The sequence below is a fragment of the Trachurus trachurus genome (genome assembly GCF_905171665.1).
Source record: "Trachurus trachurus genome assembly, chromosome: 22".
Taxonomy (NCBI): Eukaryota; Metazoa; Chordata; class Actinopteri; order Carangiformes; family Carangidae; genus Trachurus; species Trachurus trachurus.
Genome location: NC_139907.1, coordinates 13,234,497 through 13,255,301, shown reverse-complemented (window position 1 = coordinate 13,255,301; position 20,805 = coordinate 13,234,497). Strand labels below are relative to the sequence as shown.

Below are 20,805 nucleotides of genomic sequence, written 5' to 3'. Positions count from 1 at the left end.
TGGATGGATGGATGGATGGATGGATGGATGGATGGATGGATGGATGGATGGATGGATGGATGGATGGATGGATGGATGGGTGATAGTATGCTAACATCACACTTTGGGCATCTTACCACATGGATTGAATGCTGTCATGTTTCAACTGAAAACTTGTCATTAATTCTAAAATAAATCTATCTGATAAACCCAAGAATATGTTTTTATTTTGATATATCAGACTGACATTTGGCAGTGGTAAAATCTCATGTATAACTAATTGTATAGTAGCCATTTACTCTACAGCATGTTCCCACTTGACATCCGTTTCCAGGGCTCTAATGAACAATCACAGTTAATTACTTTAATTGAATCTCGTTTTTGTTGTGGTCCTCCCGCAACAAAAACAGATGAATTGGAATAGAATTTTCTAGATGCCCAATATTGGTGCTCTCATTTGGCATGGCACTGATTCCCTCTGGATTTTCACTAGCTGCTCTTGTGCCACAGTCAGTTTGGTGAGAAGAAAGAGGCAGCGGTAATACTGTAGGTGGTCTTGTAAGATGGTGCAGCTGTTTTCCCACCACCAATTTCACAAACTGAAAAAGATCAAGGATTCCATAAATCTCTCCTTTTTTAACAACAGGCATTTTGACTTGAGCACAAGTGATAATATAGGTTTGTGTCTTTCTGGTTGCCTGCAGCAACGAGACAAAAATTAAGATGAAATATCTCTGAAAAACAAAAAACTGCAGAGACATATAAGGCTACAAGAAGAGGAAGGAAAAGAGGAATGGAAAGAGAAGGGAAGGAGGAGCTTATGAACCGATACACATTAATACCAGCTCTCTTTGTCTTTTAAGAGAGCAAGTCAGACACAGAAGACTGTAGCAGACGCCACTGGTTGAGTGGAGCTGGGAATTTAAACACCCTACACGTGGACTTTGTTTGGAAAATGACTCTTCTGCCCACAAAGTAAGGTTCATTAGGTTTTTGTATTGCTTTTCTATCTTTTAATTTCTGTCACAGTTATGCAAGGGTCATCAAAAATGTAATGTTCCTTTCTGTTCATCATCAGTAGTGGTCTGTGTTAATCTAACAATGTAAGCAAGCTTTAAAAAAAACTAAATACAAGACACCACAAGACCAAAGTGACTATCTTGAACAGAAAATTATTTTATCCAAATAGGCACAGCCTCTTCAGAAAAGTTAGACAGGTTTCCAAGTCCTTTGGTCATACCAAGCTGCAGCTTTGTTTCTGCATTTGTCTCAACATGTTCTGTGTCAATCAGTGATGTTTATATAAGCAGCTACTTAACATTCTATTAACACTTAAGAGAAATATGGATGCAATAACTGTCAAACAATTTCAGTATTCTAGTTTGCATGTTTATGGTTGATACACAGAACCACCGGCACTAAAAGGTACTAAACTATTTTAACAATAGTTTATTGTAAAAAAAAAAAAAAAAAAATTAAAGTGGAACTTGCTATAGACATATTACGCTGAATTTGTAAAGTCAGTATTGTGGAACATTAGGCAAGGCAAGGCATCTTTATTTATATAATGCATTTCATACCAAGGGGCAACTCAGTGTGCTGTTGTTAAAGCACAGCAGATGATGTGAATTAAGTTTTAGTATCATTAAATATTTCTTATGGTTACTTGGGCCTCTGGGTTTCTCAGTATGCTATACTAGTTTTTGAAAAACAAAAATGCTGGTGATTCTTTTCTCTTTTTTTTTATCTTAAAACAGTTTGTTTTGTCATGTTTGTATTATTTTAATGTTTTGCCTTGTTTGCTGTCCTCCAGCATCCCCACTAACTTCAGTCCTGCGCCTATGCATGACGACCGAAACATCACGAAAAGCAATACACAACAATGTCGTTTTGAACTACCGGAGGATTGGACCTACACTGCTCTGGCAGTCTATATCCTGACCATCTGTGTGCTGGGAATCATTTTCAATGTGTTTGTCCTGATGGTTTACTGTCTCCACAAGAAGGCCTGCACTGTGGCTGAGATCTACCTGAGCAACTTGGCTGCTGCAGACCTCATCCTGGTGTCCTGTGCGACCTTTTATGCTAAGTATGCAGCTGACAAATACGACTGGACCTTTGGTAGTACCATGTGCCGACTGATTCCCCTCGGCATCGTAATGAACCTCTACTGCAGCACCTACTTCCTTGTTCTGATCAGCATTGATCGTTATCTGGCACTGGTGCACCCACTGTCCCACGACAGAATGCGTAGGCCAAGATATGTCAAACTGGCTTGTTTTCTGGTATGGGCTTTTGGCTTTCTCTTGGCTATCCCAATACTCATGTATAGGCAAGTGATGCTTTTGCCTAACTCCAAGACAGCATGCTTTATTAAATACCCAAGCACAGATATAGAGGTGTTGTGTGAGGGAGTACTGATTTTTCTAATCTTCATCATCCCCATCTTAATAATTTCCTTTTGTACTTTCAAAATCATTCAAGCCCTAAATAACCGTTTAGATTCTCATAACAGAGAGCGTAAGGCCACCACTCTTGTCCTGGCAGTCCTCGTGGCGTTCCTGGTCTGCTGGTTACCATTCCACGTGGTGAAGATAATAGAAATGCTTAAAACAGCGAAAATCTTGGGAGGGTGCAAGCTTCTGAAATTCATATATATCAGCAAACAGGTCGTCACCTACCTAGGCTTTTTCAACAGTGCTCTCAATCCCATCCTCTATGTTATCGTAGGAAAAAAATTCAGGAAGAAAGTTAAGGAACTCTTCACACAGTGGAACATTCAGAGAACATCGACCTTCAGCCTTGAATCTGCACGCACACACCTATCAAGAAGTGATAAAGTTGTGCATGCCTCAGGCTGATAAAAGATTGGATCTTTAAAATAAGCATGCATGTTTACTTCAGATGCATGATGTTTGATTTGGAGGGATACCCATCAGATCCTGTTCATCAAGATAAAGTATGACACCCTCTGTCTTTCATTATTTGTTCCAATTGGACCATAATCCAGGGTTTTGGCAAAGTGGAGGGACAGTTTATGTGTTCAGTATATGCTGGATTCACCGCGCTGGGACCTGCTTCAAATCTTAAACCTCCCTTCCTGTTTCATCTGGGCAACATGAGGAAAGTTAAACAGAAAGAGGACAGGACGTCAACACAGAGGATGTCAAAACTCAGGGTGTGGTGACTTTACAGGATATGGATCTCAAATAAATGTATCTACCATTTTAACTGTTATATCACACAGCTGTTGCTGAAAATGCTTTCAGGCTCAACACAATAATAACACTGCTACATTAATAAACAACTGTGCCAGACTCTGCATTATACTGCAGAAGTAATGGCCATAAATTGAAATTGAAATAATGTACAAAGGAAATGGAAATGATGTGTGCACAGAAAGTGTTAAAGACTAATGATGGGATGTTCCATGTAACTATATATGCCTGCATCTATTTCTCTGCATGTTGTTACTTGTACCGATTGATATTATGATTATGATTCTAAGTCATTCTGATATTACTCTGTATAACTGTATACTGACAATGTAACTCTTGCATTTACGTTCCCACTACACACTGTGTGTATATTTTCATATTTGTATAAATGTGAGTTGTTTGTTTACTTCAGTCACACAGTCACAGTAACCTGAGAAGTGACTCAAACTGGAGTCTGTTTGCACTTTACTGTGTCTGTAATAGTTAGGGTTAGGGTTCAGTTGTTGAACTCCACACCGAATATGGTGGTTTCTTATTTTTCTTGACGTCTACTTTATGTGTTAGTAAATAAAAAGTGAGTTCACTCACCACATTGGCTTGAGGCCCACATTACTGAAGAAAACTGCATGCACACACAACAGTTGTAAATAGAGCTGGTCTAAATCAGATCCCTCATGAAAGCTGGAGACTGCGCTACAACATGACTGTCAGCATATACGTTTGGCTTCCTTATCCTGTAGATATTAGCCAGAAGATGAGAAAATGCAGAGAGGAAGGCAGCATACCTAGTCCTTGTTGTTCTGGCTATGTTTATCATCTTCTGGCTGCCCTACTACCAGTGAGCGACAGTGAGCAACTTACCCCGGCTTGTCTCACACTCCTACACACAATGAAGGGGAATGATGTTTCAGTGTATCTGGCCTTCGTCAACAGTACTCTCAATCCATATGTTTTCTCATAGCAGTACTTAAGGAGGAAAGTTGGTGCCATCTACAGAAGGACCAGACATCAACACAGAGGATCAGACTTGAATAATAATAATGATAATACATTTTATTTCTAACACACTTTACATTTAACAAGAAACCTCAAAGTGCTATAACAGTAACCAAAATAAAAGAGTTAAAACAAGAGTTAAAAACAGTTATCAAAGTAGCACAGGCAAACAATTACAGATTAAAAGATTTTTTTTTAAAGGTAGGTTGTAAGACCCTTTTTAAAACTATCAATCGTCTGTGGAACCCTCAGGTGTTCTAGGAGGGTGTTCCACAGTCGAGGAGCAGAGGAGCAGAAGGCTCGGTCTCAAGTGTGCGGCTCTTCGTCCTTGGGGGGAGAAATCTGTAGCTGTTGGTGGGGCGGAGTGAGCGTGCTGAGGTCTGGGGGGGTGAAGAGTTCTTCAAGGTACTGGGGGGCGTTGCCATGGATGCACTGGAAAGGGAGGGGAGAGACTTTGTAATCGATCCGAGCAGAGATGGGTAGCCAGCGTAGTGAGTGAACAATGGGTGTGATGTGCTCATATTTACATACTCTCAGCATGATTCTAGCGGCACTTTTTTATTTTGAATGTGTTGTAATTTCTGCATGCTCTTGCTGGGAATCCCAGTGAGAAGTGTGTTACAGTAATCGAGTCTGGAGAAGACAAAGGCGTGTACGAGCTTGTTAGTGTGGGACGAAGTCTGGCTACTGTATATTCCTTAGGTGGTGAAATTATATTTTGCAGAGATGATTGATGTGGGCCTCAAAGGTTAGATGGGGGTCAAACCTGACACCGAGGTTAGTGACTGTTGAAGACAGAGGGATGTCCTTGCCAGAGAAAGTAATGCAGGTTATGCTGGAGTTTCAAATCTGTTGAGAGGAACCAATGAGGATGACCACACATCAACGATCTCTTGTGTCCACTTACATAAACAGAACAGAGCAAATTAAACCTGTGGTGATTTTTAATGTAAAGATTCAGATTTAACTCTTATTGTTTGACATCCTGTTTTCCTCTAACATATCTGCTCATGGGTAAATCACAGAGTATGACTCAAATTGTTATTCTATTTGACTTAATATGATAATAATGCTTGGATATGGTTAAAAAAAAATGCAATTAGAGGATGTGTAATATTTCTTTGTCAAAGTTATGGTTGAAAACAGATAATGGACGTAAATTGTAGGAGAAATGGAATCAGGTTTCAGTTCACAGTCTCTGTAGTGGCACTTGTGTCTTGTTTAATGGACACAGTATGTAGGCCTATCTGTCTCTGTTAACTGCCATATGGCCGTGTTGTTGACTTGTGTTTAAATATTAAACATACAAAGGGAAAACCATCTTATCTGAACTTATATCTCAAATTTGTTATCTAATGTCTTTCCTTGTTTGTCTTTGTTAATTCTCCATGTACAGTAAATTTTGGTACTGTATGTCATTAGAAAATATTTGTTACAGAAATTAATGCGAAGCCTGCAGAGCCAGTGTTTACTAGTAGCTAGTAGCACACCATGTTAGCATGTAATTCATCACTAAAATAAAAAGTAATTTGTGATCTACTCCTGTAAGAAAACACTGAACAATTAAGTACTTATTCAATGTAATATGGCATGGCTCTAATTCCCTCTGGACTCTTACTAACTGCTCTTGTTCCAGTCATGGACTGGAACAGAATTTTCTAGATACCCAAGATCAGTGCTCTCATTTGGCATGGCTCTAATTCCCATGACTTGATTCTCCTTGATCAAGAGGCAGCGGCAATACTGTAGGTTGCATTGTTAGGAGGTAAAGCTGTCTTGCTGCCACAAACTGTTAGAATTTTACAAAATGAAAAAGATCAAGGATTTGATAAATCTCTCCTTTTTTAACAACAGGCATTTTGACTTGAGCACAAGGGTTTGTGTCTTTCTTGTTGCCTGTGACAGCAACAAAACAAAAATAAAACACTGACTTCAAACACAATGTGTTAAGATTAAATATCTCAGAGTAAAAAAAAGATGCAAACAGAGACATATAAGGCTACAATAAGAGGAGGGAAAGGAGGAATGGAAAGAGAAGAGAAGGAGGAGCTTATGAACCAATACACTTTAATACCAGCTCTCTTTGTCCTTTACAGTAAGAGAGCAAGTCAGACACAGAAGACTGTAGCAGACGCCACTGTTTGAGTGGAGCTGGGAATTTTGACTCCCACTTTGTTTGGAAGAATGACTCTTCTGCCCACCAGGTATGCATAAGGTTCAATAGGTTTTTGTATTGCTTTTCTATCTTTTACTTTTCGTCAGGGAAGAGTCATCAGAGTTTTTGTATTCCTCATGTGGGCCTACCACACTGGGAGTTGCTTTCGGTCTACTGATGAGGGTGCTGTCCTGTGGATGGCTCCGGCCCGGGTGGCTAGAGGGCTCTGCACCTGGGTGTGGGGCCTCCTGTCTGCCCGGGTCGGGGTTGTCTCTGTGGCAACGCATCCTAGTCGTGGTCGCCCCCCAAACATGGCTTTGTTCCTACCTCAGGTCTTGGTGCCTGGCCATGTCTCTCTAATGACAGCTAGTGCGTGTGTGTGTGTGTGTCTCTATGTATCTATATCTCTGTGTATTTGTGGGGGTGGGAGGTTTGGGTTTTCTTCTTTGTTGTTTTCAGCTTCTGTGAGGTACTTTGTGTTGCTTTTAGCCATGAAAAGTGCCAAACAAATAAAATTTGATTTGATTTGATGATTAGATTCAACATCGACACCACAAGACCAAAGTGACTATCTTGAACAGAAAATATGTTTTATCTAGAAAGGCACAGTCAGAAAAGTTAGACAGGTTTTCAAAACCAGTCTTTTAATCTAAACCAAACCACTGCCTTGTTTCTGCCTTTGTCTCAACATGTTCTGTGTCAATCAGTGATGTTTATATAAGCAGCTACTCATCAGCATTTAACATTTCATTAACACTGTATAGAGCTATGGATGCAATAACTGTCAAAGAAGAAATTTCATTATTCTAGTTTGCATGTTGTTTATGGTTGATACAGAGTGGCATGCACAAGGCAAGGCAAGGCAATTTTATTTGTATAGCCAATTTTTACAGTTTGTCTCAAAGGGCTTCACATAGCATCATAACAACATCCTCTGCCCTTAGACCCTCACTAAAAGGTACTAAACAATTGTAATAATAGTTGTTTTGTTTTTTTGCAACAAAAATGGAAATTGCTCAAGACACATACACTGACGTTGTAATGTCAATATTGTGGAACACTGTCAACATCTGAACCCTTTTTGCTTTGTTTGCTGTCCTCCACAGCTTTGCCACTACCTTCAGTCCTGCGCCTATGCATGACGACCAAAACATCACAAAAAACAATGAACAACAATGTATTTTTGAACCACCAGAGGATTGGACCTACACTGCGCTGGCAGTCTATATCCTGACCATCTGTGTGCTGGGAATCATTTTCAATGTGTTTGTCCTGATGGTTTACTGTCTCCACAAGAAGGCCTGCAATGTGGGGGAGATCTACCTGAGCAACTTGGCTGCTGCAGACCTCATCCTGGTGTCCTGTGCGACCTTTTATGCTAAGTATGCAGCTGATAAATACGACTGGACCTTTGGTAGTACCATGTGCCGACTGATTCCCCTCGGCATCGTAATGAACCTCTACTGCAGCACCTACTTCCTTGTTCTGATCAGCATTGATCGTTACCTGGCACTGGTGCATCCAATGTCCGATTACAAAATGCGTAGGCCAAAGTATGCCAAACTGGCTTGTTTGCTGGTATGGGCTTCTGGCTTGCTCTTGGGTATTCCAGTACTCATGTATAGGCAAGTGACACCTAACTACAACAAGACAGTATGCCATATTAAATACCCAAGGACAGATATAGAGCTGTTGTGTGAGGGGATACTGATTTTTCTAATCTTCATCATCCCCATTTTAATAATTTCCTTGTGTACTTTCAAAATCATTCAAGCCCTGAATAACCGTTTAGATTCTCATAACACAGAGCGTAAGGCCCCCACTCTTGTCCTGGCAGTCCTTGTGGCGTTCCTGGTCTGCTGGTTACCATTCCACATAGTGAAAATAATAGAAATGCTTAAAACAGCAAAAATCTTGGGAGGGTGCAAGCTTCTGAACATCATACATATCAGCAAACAGGTCGTCATCTACCTAGGCTTTTTCAACAGTGTTCTCAATCCCATCCTCTATGTTATCGTAGGAAAAAAATTCCGGAAAAAAGTTAAGGAACTCTTCAAGCAGTGGAACGTTCAGAGAACATCGACCTTCAGCCTTGAATCTGCACGCACACACCTATCAAGAAGTGATAAAGTTGTGCATGCCTCAGGCTGATAAAAGATTGGATCTTTTAAATAAGCATGCATGTTTACTTTAGATGCATGATGTTTGATTTGGAGGGATACCCATCAGATCCTGTTCATCAAGATAATGTATGACACCCTCTGTCTTTCATCATTTGTTCCAATTGGACCATAATCCAGGGTTTTGGCAAAGTGGAGGGACAGTTTATGTGTTCAGCAGGACTCACTGTGCTGGGACCTGCTTCAAATCTTAAACCTCCCTTCTTGTTTCATCTGGGCAACATGAGGAAAGTTAAACAGAAAGAGGACAGGACGTCAACACAGAGGACGTCAAAACTCAGGGTGTGGTGACTTTATTGATATGGATCTCCAATAAATGTATCTACCATTTTAACAGTTATATCACACAGCTGTTGCTGAAAATGCTTTCAGGCTCAACACAATAATAACACTGCTACATTAATAAACAGGGCAAGGCAAAGTAATTTTATTTGTATAGCCTGTTTTTACAAACAGTTTGTCTCAAAGGGCTTTATGTACAGTATATGGCATCATAACAACATCCTCTGCCCTTAGACCCTCACATCGACTGAGGAAAAACTCCATAGAAAACCCTTTTAACAGGGAATAATTGGAGAAACTCTGGGTGGGCAACAGAGGGATCACTGTACCCAGGATGGGCAGACGTGCAGTAGATATTGTATACAGGCAAGTTTATAACATAGAATGTGGGAAACATGGAAATGTTAACAAGAGCTGATGAAGGCAGCTTCTGGTGGGAGGAAAGGCAGTGAGGGCAGGGCATTATACTGCAGAAGTAATGGCCATAAACTGAAATGGAAATAATGTACAAAAGAGATGGAAATGATATGCACTGTGCACAGAAAGTGTTTAATGATGGGATGTTCCATGTGACTATGTAACCTATGCCTGCATCTATTTCTCTGCATGTTGTTACTTGTACCGATTGTTGATATTATGATTATGATTCTAAGTCATTCTGATATTACTCTGTACAACTGTATACTGATAATGTAACTCTTGCATTTACGTTCCCACTACACACTGTGTGTATATTTGTATAAATGTGAGTTGTTTATTTACTTCAGTCACACAGTCACAGTAACCTGAGAAGTAGTAGTGACTCACACAGTCACACTGGAGTCTGATTGCAGTTTACTGTGTCTGTAATAGATTATCAGTTGTTGAACTACTCTAGCACAATCAATATAATGTAACACCTGGCATGGCACAAATACAGCAGTAAAATTGTTTGTCACCATTGCAAAGTTTTTTTTTTGAATAAGGTGGTTTCTTATTTTTTTATGTCTACTTTATGTGTTAGTAAATAAAAAGTGAGTTCACTCATTGGCTTGAGGCCCACATTACTGAAGAAACCTGCATGCACACACAACAGTTGTAAATAGAGGTGGTCTAAATCAGATCCCTCATGAAAGCTGGAGACTGCGCTACAACATGACTGTCAGCATAGTAGGCTTCCTTATCCCTGTTCCTATTGTTTCCTTCTGTAGTTACCACATCACTAAAGTAATCCATAGTAGCCAGAAGATGAGATGCAGAGAGGAAGGCAGCATACCTAGTCCTTGTTGTTCTGGCTGTGTTTATCATCTGCTGGCTGCTCTACCAAGTTCTGATCATCGTGGACACTTTGGATCATTATGGAGTCATCTCTGGATGTACCAGGGCATGGACATTGGCAACCAGTGAGCGACTTACCTCGGCTGGTCTCACACTCTAGATGTAGGACATGATGTTTCAGTGTATCTGGCCTTTGTCAGTTCTCTATTCCATTGCTGTATGTCTTCTCATGGCAGTACTTTAGGAGGAAAGTTAGCATCTACAGAAGGACCAGGCATCAACACAGGATCAGACATGACCACACATCAACAATCTCTTGTGTCCACTTATATCAACAGAACAGAGCAAATGAAACCTGTGGTCATTTTTAATGCAAAGATTCAGATTTGACTCTTGACATCCTGTTGTCCACTACCATATCTGCTCATGGGTAAATCACAGGGTATGGCTCAAATTGTTATTTTATGAGACTTAATATGATAATAATGCTCAGATAGGGTTAAAAAAGAAGCAACTAGAGGATGTGTAATATTTATTTTATGGTTATGGTTGAAAACAGATAACACAGTTACAGTTCTCTGTAGTGGCTCTTGTGTCTTGTTTAATGGTCACTGTATGTATCTGTGTCTGTCTCTGTTTACTGCCATATATACCGATACGGAAGAGCATTAGGGCCAACAACAGAGATTTGTTTTTTTAAGATTCTGAGAAAAAATAACTCTTTTATCTGAGGAAAAAAGTCTGAGAGTTTTTATCTCAGAATCTTAAAAAACAAATCTCCGTTGTTGGCCAAGAAGAGGAGGGAAAGGAGGAATGGAAAGAGAAGGGAAGGAGGAGCTTATGAACCGATGAACACTTTAATACCAGTTCTCTTCATCCTTTAAGAGAGCAAGTCAGACACAGAAGACTGTAGCAGACGCCACTGGTTGAGTGGAGCTGGGAATTTTGACACCCTACACCTGACTTTGTTTGGAAGAATGACTCTTCTGCCCACCAGGTATGCATAAGGTTCATTAGGTTTTTGTATTGCTTTTCTATCTTTTAATTTTCGTCACGGAAGAGCCATCAGAGTTTTTGTATTCCTCATGGGGGCCTACCACACTGGGAGTTGCTTCTGGTCTACTGATGAGGGTGCTGTCCTGTGGATGGCTCCGGCCCGGGTGGCTAGAGGGCTCCGCACCTGGGTGTGGGGCCTCCTGTCTGCCCGGGTCGGGGTTGTCTCTGTGGCAACGCTCCCTAGTCGTGGTCGGCCCCCAAACATGGCTTTGTTCCTACCTCAGGTCTTGGTGCCTGGCCATGTCTCTCTAATGACAGCTAGTGCGTGTGGGTGTGTGTCTCTATGTATCTATATCTCTGTGTGTATTTGTGGGGGTGGGAGATTTGGGTTTTCTTCTTTGTTGTTTTCAGCTTCTGTGAGGTACTTTGTGTTGCTTTTAGCCATGAAAAGCGCCAAACAAATAAAATTTGATTTGATTTGATGATTAGATTCAACATCGACACCACAAGACCAAAGTGACTATCTTGAACAGAAAAGATGTTTATCCAGAAAGGCACAGTGAAAAAGTGAGACAGGTTTTCAAACCCAGTCTTTTAATCTAAACCAAACTGCTGCCTTGTTTCTGCCTTTGTCTCAACATGTTCTGTGTCAGTGATGTTTACGTATATAAGCAGCTGCTCATCAGCATTTAACATTTCATAGAACTATGGATGCAATAACTGGCGAAGTTATAATGTCAATATTGTGGAACATGGTCAACATCTGAACCCTTTTTGCTTTGTTTGCTGTCCTCCACAGCTTTGCCACTACCTTCAGTCCTGCGCCTATGCATGATGACCAAAACATCACGAAAAACAATACACAACAATGTATTTTTGAACCACCAGAGGATTGGACCTACACTGCGCTGGCAGCCTATATCCTGACCATCTGTGTGCTGGGAATCATTTTCAATGTGTTTGTCCTGATGGTTTACTGTCTCCACAAGAAGGCCTGCACTGTGGCTGAGATCTACCTGAGCAACTTGGCTGCTGCAGACCTCATCCTGGTATCCTGTGTGACCTTTTATGCTAAATACACTGCTGATAAATACGACTGGACCTTTGGTAGTACCATGTGCCGACTGATTCCCCTCGGCATCGTAATGAACCTCTACTGCAGCACCTACTTCCTTGTTCTGATCAGCATTGATCGTTATCTGGCACTGGTGCACCCACTGTCCAATTGCAAAATGCGTAGGCCAAAGTATGCCAAACTGGCTTGTTTGCTGGTATGGGCTTTTGGCTTGCTCTTGACAATCCTAATACTCATGTGTAGGCAAGTGACAACTAACTACAACAAGACAGTATGCCGTGTTGAATACCCAAGCACAAATATAGAGCTGTCGTTTGAGGGGATACAGATTATTCTAATCTGCATCATCCCCATTTTAATAATTTCCTTTTGTAATTTCAAAATCATTCAAGCCCTAAATAACCGTTTAGATTCTCATAACACAGAGCGTAAGGCCACCACTCTTCACCTGGCAGTCCTTGTGGCGTTCCTGGTCTGCTGGTTACCATTCCACGTGGTGAAGATAATAGAAATGCTTAAAACAGCAAAAATCTTGGGAGGGTGCAAGCTTCTGAACATCATATATATCAGCAGACAGGTCGTCATCTACCTAGGCTTTTTCAACAGTGTTCTCAATCCCATCCTCTATGTTATCGTAGGAAAAACATTTCGGAAGAAAGTTAAGGAACTCTTCAAGCAGTGGAACGTTAATGTCTGCCTTCAGCCTTGAATCTGCACGCACACACCTATCAAGAAGTGATAAAGTTGTGCATGCCTCAGGCTGATAAAAGATTGGATCTTTTAAATAAGAATGCATGTTTACTTTTGTGACCTTTGTGAAAAGTTCAGGTAGATCATCATATGGAAATGTTGCTTAAACTGAGGCTTGTGTCTTCAACACCAACAATCATGCTCTATCTCACTGAGCTAATTGGTAAGTGGAAATGTCAGATGTAGCTTCACAAATTGACTAAGCCAGTCAGTCACCTGTGTGGAAGACAGCAGCTGTTAGTGTGTAAAGGCAGATTTCAAACGGCTGTCAAAAAATTCAGTCATTACTGTAAGACAAAAATCTGAAAATACCTAAATTGCATCTAGACAGCATGTTGGTAATTTGTTTGTAACAATGATTTATTGGCTCCATAAGTGAAAAACTGATGTTTAAAAATGACGTTTTGCATTGACTCCAATTGTTCGCATGAGAGTGAAATTCAAATTGTTGTAAAAAAATAAAAAAAAAATAAAAAAAATCAGTTTTTGAGATAAAATGCTCATATTTTCCAAACGTCATCTACCATGACTCCAGGAAATTGTCATTTTTTAAGGAACCTTGAAAATGTTTTTAGCAAGAATTTATGTTTATAATACCGTTTACAGTCAAACATTTTCATTCACCGTCGGCTCAATTTTCAATAAGTACAAATCTGTGTGGCTTGTTTGTGTAAGATGTTCCATGAGGATGTTCCATGTGGCTATGTGCCTGCATCTATTTGTCTGTATGTTGTTACTTGTACCGATTGATATTATGATTATGAGTCAAGTCATACTGATATTACTCTGTATAACTGTATACTGACAATGTAACTGTTGTATTTACTTTCCCACTACACACCGTGTGTATATTTGCATATTTGTATAAATGTGTGTTGTTTGTTTACTTCAGTTATACAGTCACAGTAACCTGAGAAGTAGTAGTGACTCACACAGTCACACTGTAGTCTGATTGCATTTTACTGTGTCTGTAATAGATTATCAGTTGTGGAAGTCTTTCATAATCAGTATAATGGCATGTCATAAATGCAGCAGTAAAATAATTTGTCAAAGTTTCGAACAGGATTTCCACACTAGAATGAATGGAGAGAGAGAAAAAACATTTATCATTATGGTGAACCCTTATATTGTTATTCATATTATATTATATCATTATCAGCTATTTATATTGTGAAAAGGGTTTCTTATTTTTCATGAAATGTTGTAAATAATCCAAAACTGCATGCACACACACAACAGTGGGAAATGGTCACACTAACACATCAGATCATCAACTCAAATTAAGGTTTTCAAGGAAGACTCTTGGAAATATTGCATTTGGCCTGTAATTACATTCCTCTGAGTTAATCATTGAGATCACTAACAACTGGGACATAAAAACATTGATGTCACACTGGCCAAGAAAAAAACGTACTGAGTTTCCACATCTTAAAAATGAGAATATGTTATGGAAACAAGAATGAAATATTGACTCACAGTCAAATTGTGCCAAAGTTACACTTTTAAGTCTGAATACAGGTCTTGAAAGATAGTACAACAATCATTCAAGGATAGTGCTGCATCCATTTTGATGTTTCACTTTGTTTAGAGTACTTCAAATGTTGTCCATGAGATTGCAGACTTATGTCTGCATTAAATGCACTTCAATCACTGAAATATAATCCATACTACAAAATACTGTAAATAAATAAATGTCCACATGTTTCCCTGATGTGTCCCTGACTTTCAGTATCAGCCAGATCCAAACTCTTCTATAAAAGAAATTTGGGAAAAACTGAAGAATCAGCCCAATGCCCAATCTGTGAATCATTCAGTTAACAGAGCAGATATGGGTCGTTGGATATTTTAACACTGAACCTCCACTCCAGCATCCTTAAAGCAGAAGTGAGTGATCCGGTCGTTTTCGCTAATGCTGCGTTCCAGGCAGGCTTTTGAAATCGTAAATTACAGCTTCAAGTCACAACTTACGACTTTGTAGCGTTCCAGGCAACCCACTCGTGTTTTTCCGACCTGTTTTACCTGTGAAAGTCACTATAACGGCCACTCGTAACTTCCGACCGGTGAACTCGTACCAGATCGAACTGGTACCACTTCACGGTCGGAAAAATACGAGTTTCCTTGAACGCACCATAACAGTCCTCGTCGCTACGTCACCACATTCACGGCGTTCCTTGGCTGCACACACAGCCCTGCATGCCGTTCTCTCTCCTCATTGGATAAAAACTGTAGGATACAATAAATGTTTTCTCTTCGGCTCAGAGCAGAGCAGAGGGACTGAGAGACCCGTGTTTCAGTCCAAACACTCTATGTAAGTGATTGCTGTCAGAAGATATGACTATTTAAGACTTATATTAACACAAATATATCACTCACTTCTGCTTTAACAGGCCATTATTCAGTAGAGCACTCAATGATACAATAAGACAAGGCCCAGTGTCAACAGGTATTTTCCTGGCTGCTTATCACAAGGCACACACCTGAAACACAACCAACGTAACAGGATCCAGTCACAGCTGCACAGTACTAGCCTACTTATCGTCCTAAATGATATGATATGCAAATACATGGTGTTCCTGGAAAGTCCTCCACAAACAATTTGCTAAGACTTATCCGTGATCTCCAATGTAAGAGGTGGTGATAGGATTTACATAAATGAAAAGAATCCGATGTTAAAAAAAGAAAAGTCAGAGTCCTGTACTTTAAAACTGTAATATTATAACCAAATACACTGTGTGATATTGTTAATACTGACCCATCAATGTCTAAGTGTAATTTTATTGTTGTATTTGGCTGAGGTGTTGGTTCTAGCCCAGTGGACCTTCCTGGTTGTGTTGTGTGTTGTGTGTAGTGAATTGTGTTATATTCAAAGTTGTGAGTTTGAGTTTCCTAAAAACATGTAAATCTCATGAGTAGTGTACTTTCCATTTAGTCCTAGAGACTCTCTCTCCACGTTCAACACTGCGGAAATGAAAAGCACTTTGGATGCCATTTTCATTTTTTTTAACATAACAAGCCATGTTATGTGAGGAACTACATATTTGCATCGAATAGCTTATCGCAGTTCATCACACCACAGAGTTCCCTACTGCCTTTCACATTCAGGTTTGGTCATCATCAGGACAGGATGGGCTCAGCACTCCTCAATCAAACAAACTCGACCACACTCAACTGTACCATGGAGTCTTCGGTGGATTCGTACTTTTATGTGGCTGCCTATTCCCTTTTTTTCATTGTGGGATTTCCAGCTAACTGCCTGTCTCTGTACGTAGCCTGGATGCTGATGAGGAAAGGCAACAACATGGCAGTCTACCTGGTTAGCCTGTCCATTTCTGACCTGCTCTACACAGTCACTCTACCTGTGTGGATTGAACTGGCCAAGAAAACTATAGATGGTGGCCTCTGCAGCTTTGTAGCTGTGATCATGAATAACAGCTTTTACGTCGGCTCCGGTCTCCTTTGCTGCATCTCTGTTGATCGCTATCTGGCAGTGGTCTATCCTCTCCACTTTCACTGGGTCAGGGAGGTGCGAACAGCAGCAGTTGTGAATCTTGCTGTATGGATTTTGGAGATTGTCACCCATCTTATCTTGCTTGACCACAGAGGGGCGCTGCAAGCTTTCTCCTCAAAATACTTGTGTGAGGATCCAGCACCCATGTCACAAAAGGATGCCGACCTGGCTCTTATTCGGATCAGCCTGGGTTTCATTGTCCCTGTCGTCATCATGACCTTTTGCTTTCAGCAGATCATGCGATCACTCAAACAGAGCACCTCCATCCTAAAAGAGGAATGCAGGAAAATAGGACTGCTGTTGTTGGTCCTGCTTCTAACCTACATAGTGGCCTTTGTGCCCTACCAGACTGTCATGCTACTCAGGGCCATACTGGAGCCCAGAAGCTGCATCTGGGCCGCAAAGCTCAAAGATCCATATTTGGTCACAGTTACCACCACAACGCTAAACAGTGTACTGGATCCTATATTATACTGTTTAATCAGTGAAAGCGCTCAGAGTGAGGTCAGAAAAGCTCTAAAGAAAGCAAGAGGAATTTTAATGTGGAGGAAATGGTCAAGCAGTTCTAATGGAATTGACTCAATTTCCTAAGAACTATTATTTGTTGGTTTTGCTTTTAACCTTAGAAGGAAGAAGGAAAAATAACTGTTCTTGACTGTTTCATTTACTGAAGCTAAAGTGCAAGCTAAGTGTGCAATGCCTTTTACAAGAACAATTAAACAAACAATTTCATGTTGACTTTTTATTTTATTGGCCAAATTATATCTGTGATTCCTGTAATGTACATTGGTTGACTGTGTTGAAAAGATCACATTTCCATGTATTTGTGAATTGATTTTCCATTATTTGAGCTTCTTTTATGGATTTGACAAGGTTATTCGTCCTTTCAGTATGCTTTGTGCTTCCGCAATTAATATTTATTTATCTGAACCATGCGTGCACATGATAACACAAAGTCTCTTATTAAATTTTATTGAACTTTTTGGAATCATTTCAGCACTGAAAGAAGATCATGAAGTTTGTCAGCCATCACTAAAACTGAAATTGCTTTAACAAGGGACACAGCAAACATAGTGCTTACCATGCACATCTGGCCATGCGTAGCCTATAGCTTCTCAGACAGAATTTAAAAATGTTTGCTCCTACCCTTTAAAGGCAAGTAGGCTTAGCCACAATAAACATAACAGCCACCTATTACAGTACGCTATGGAAACAATTAGTCAAGCAGAGTGTGTTTTCCTTTATCAGACAATAATCAGCATCACCCTTACCACAGACCATATCCATATTGACATGACAAACATAAGGATTAGCAGCCTCATATAGAATCAGTGCCCAAATTAAATCTGCCATAAGGTCCTTTTAACAGTTTGTTCTGTCATGGCCTGTCACCCAGTAAATGACATACGGTAGTCAGGAACAACAAGTAGACAGCTTCCTGTTCTTGAAACTAGTCTGATTAAACAGAGGAAGGCAAAGCAACCGAGTGAATCCAATGTGATTTAATGTTCCCTTTTTGATCATGAACTTCATAAATACAGTTTGAGGCAGGAGCTTGATGGGATGAAGAGTAAGTACAACTTAATTAGCTCTTAAATTAAGGTTAATTTCATGTTTTTTCTTTCTTTTTAAAGATGTTATGTTTTGTTAAATGAACACAATCTCAAAAATGTATTACAGCTCCCTTGATGGTGGAAAGATATCTTAGCACCAATATACATTTTTGTCTCATGTATGGGTGAAATTAAAGAAACATTGGTTGTTATATTTCACATAATGCAAACAGCGTTTTTCATAAAATTATTACTTTTTCATGTATCTTCAATTGCACCAACCCAATTTGAAACAAAAGCTTTCTGTATGAATGTTAATATTAAGATTAATGGTGAATTGAGGGTTATAATTTCAGACTTGTAAAGCTTCACAGAAATACATTATTAAACTATTTCCACTGGCTGAATAGCTGATGTATCCATATCATATCATCATATCATATCTGCCTATATTAGTTGTACATTATATTGTTAGCATTGCATTTCAACCATTATTGTAAAATTATTGTAGTTCTATTTCTCAGTTTTCAATATTTAAAAAACAAAATGCATGTTTATTTGTTTTATGTTTTGAGTTTGTTTTATTGATTAATATATTGTTCAAGTATTTTCCCATTTTAATATTTTCAATATGAGACTATGACTATGAAAATGCATTATCAGAAAACAGTCTCAGCCCTTTTTACTGGCTTCCTGTCATACTCCATCCACCCACTAGATGCCCTCAGACTCACTTCCTGTGTTTGGCTTCACCTGCTCATCTGTTTTATATTCCCAGGCACCCTTCACACCTGTTCATTATTGACCTTATCTCCTATATTTACCGCTGCCATATATCCCCAGTCATTCACCTGCATGTGTGCTCATGGTGTGTTCTCCCATTCTGTGTGTCCAGTAGTGACCTGTTTTCTGTTTATGTCTCTCTGCCTGCCTGTTTATCCATTATTCCTGTCAGCATGCCTTTAAGACTCATCACTTCCTCTTGTACTAGCCTGTCTGTAGGTCTTCTCTTGGGTTATTTACTGTATGTAGTGAACTAAACTTGTGTAAAATTGATGGCTGGGGACAGTTGCAACACTTTTTGCATTTTTCTCAGTTACTCAGTTCAATTTTATACATTGTGTTTGCATGTGCACTTCCATATTCAAATGGAAGTTGCAACAAGTCCCAATCAGCCATGACAAAACATCATGTACTATCTCGACACAATGACATTGACACATGCTAACCATGTCACTTCATAGCCAACAAAGAAGTGATTAAAACTAGGTAAATTTTAATTCATTCATACAAAAGTTGGGGACAGTATGACAAAAATACAGCTTGTGAAAAAAAGCTACTTTCATACCTCCAAAACATCTTTGTGTCAATACAAGCAGGAGCCGATGCTGGATATGCCTTCTCTATTCTTGGTGGGCACAGGGTGAGCAAGCACAGTGAGTGTCATCACTTCAGCATGTTTCTGATTTGAGAAATAAGACTTGTTGCAACCGTCACATGTTGCAACTGTCCCAAGCTGCCCCTACCCCTTTCATTGAAGGTTTTAGACATTGAGATGCATTGTAGTGACCCTTTCTTATTTCCCTCTTTATTTCTCTACAAGGTGTGAGCATATGAACATCACATCCACGATGGAAAACTTAACCCTGGCCATCAATCATTCAGACTGTTACTTGGTTGATAACGAGACCCAGAGGAGACCATTTCTATTTTTCTACTTGACTGTCATCATCACTGCTATCCCATCCAACGCCTTCTCCCTCTACGTGTCATGGCAGCACATTAGACGGCGGAATGAGCTTGGTGTCTATTTGTTCAACCTGGCCCTCAGTGACCTGACCTTCACTGTCGGTTTGTCTCTGTGGTTGGACTTCCTGTGGCGAGGAATCTGGGCACACGGAGGTTACATGTGTGTGCTTTCAGTCTACTTCCTCTTCACTAACTTTTACACGAGTGATGCTCTACTCTGCTGCATCGCTGTTGACCGCTACTTGGCAGTAGTTCATCCCTTCAAGTACACGTTCTTGAGGAAAGTTGGTGCTGCAGCAACGGTGAGCATAGCCATTTGGGTGTTAGTGATCTGTTTCAATGCTACCACCATCACATGGAAGGATGCGTACCAGGAAAACAACAAGTTTTCTGTGTGCTTTGACACCTTCATCCCACTGTCAGAGAATCTGGCTCGTGCTAATGTGTTGCGCTTCTTCCTGGGCTTTGTTGTTCCCGTTGCCCTAGTGGTGTTTTCCACCTGCGGGATCTGCGTGGCCGTGAAATCCAACCAGGCCACAGAGGAGCAGGAACGTAAACGGATCTGCAAGCTGCTGACAGTGGTTCTCTTCTGCCTTCTGTTCTGCTTCGGACCTATCCACGTCATGATGCTTCTCCGCACACTGGTGCATGACTGTAGGACTGTTGCATGGCTCTTCCACCCTTACAAGATCAGCATTGCTATCTCAAGCCTCAACTGCCTTGCTGACCCATTGCTTTACTGCTTTATCACTAGAACAGGAAAGGCCAATGTTAATCAGGTTGTTCTTTTCTTCCAGGGAAAGAAGAGAAGTAGGGAGGAGAGTATTGTGTAGGTTAAACAGCATTAAACACATCAGGAGAGGATCTCTTACTTACTCTCCAACAAAAGCACACTGAAGATTACAAGAAATGATATGTGAATAATCTTCAATTAGTTATGAATTTCAATTAAGACATTTTTGTGCTCCACTCAATGGAACAGACATTTCAGAGTAGACCTAGATGGCACAGAGGAGTAACATATCTGGCTTTGGATGCACAAGCAGTGTGTTCGAAGGACTGCAAATGCAAATTTGACTGTGTTTATAATTTGAATGAGGCACGAGT

General features: G+C 40.1%; 4 protein-coding genes and 1 pseudogene across 5 annotated transcripts; all 5 read left to right on the top strand.

Annotated features, from left to right (window-relative positions):
- Positions 1 to 860: 860 nt before the first annotated feature.
- Positions 861 to 8,499, top strand: LOC311005980 (B2 bradykinin receptor-like; the record flags this gene model as incomplete). The annotated part of the gene is made up of 2 exons (XM_083998580.1): positions 861 to 954; positions 7,455 to 8,499. Exons 1-2 carry the CDS (start codon positions 935 to 937, stop codon positions 8,497 to 8,499), a joined length of 1,065 nt encoding a protein of 354 aa, XP_083854706.1. The 5' UTR covers positions 861 to 934.
- LOC311005874 (B2 bradykinin receptor-like) lies at positions 1,821 to 2,840 on the top strand (the record flags this gene model as incomplete). Its single annotated transcript, XM_083998481.1, has 1 exon — positions 1,821 to 2,840. One exon carries the CDS (start codon positions 1,821 to 1,823, stop codon positions 2,838 to 2,840), a length of 1,020 nt encoding a protein of 339 aa, XP_083854607.1.
- Positions 8,500 to 8,750: 251 nt separating the features above from the next.
- On the top strand, positions 8,751 to 12,847 carry LOC311005979 (B2 bradykinin receptor-like; annotated as a pseudogene). The gene is made up of 3 exons: positions 8,751 to 8,815; positions 9,926 to 10,192; positions 11,952 to 12,847. The product of its transcript is annotated as a B2 bradykinin receptor-like (transcript).
- Positions 12,848 to 16,075: 3,228 nt separating this feature from the next.
- Positions 16,076 to 16,987, top strand: LOC311005978 (G-protein coupled receptor 4-like; the record flags this gene model as incomplete). The annotated part of the gene is made up of 1 exon (XM_083998579.1): positions 16,076 to 16,987. The coding sequence occupies exon 1, from the start codon at positions 16,163 to 16,165 to the stop codon at positions 16,985 to 16,987; it is 825 nt and encodes a 274-aa protein (XP_083854705.1). The 5' UTR covers positions 16,076 to 16,162.
- Positions 16,988 to 19,562: 2,575 nt separating this feature from the next.
- Positions 19,563 to 20,531, top strand: gpr65 (G protein-coupled receptor 65; the record flags this gene model as incomplete). The annotated part of the gene is made up of 1 exon (XM_083998578.1): positions 19,563 to 20,531. One exon carries the CDS (start codon positions 19,563 to 19,565, stop codon positions 20,529 to 20,531), a length of 969 nt encoding a protein of 322 aa, XP_083854704.1.
- Positions 20,532 to 20,805: the final 274 nt, after the last annotated feature.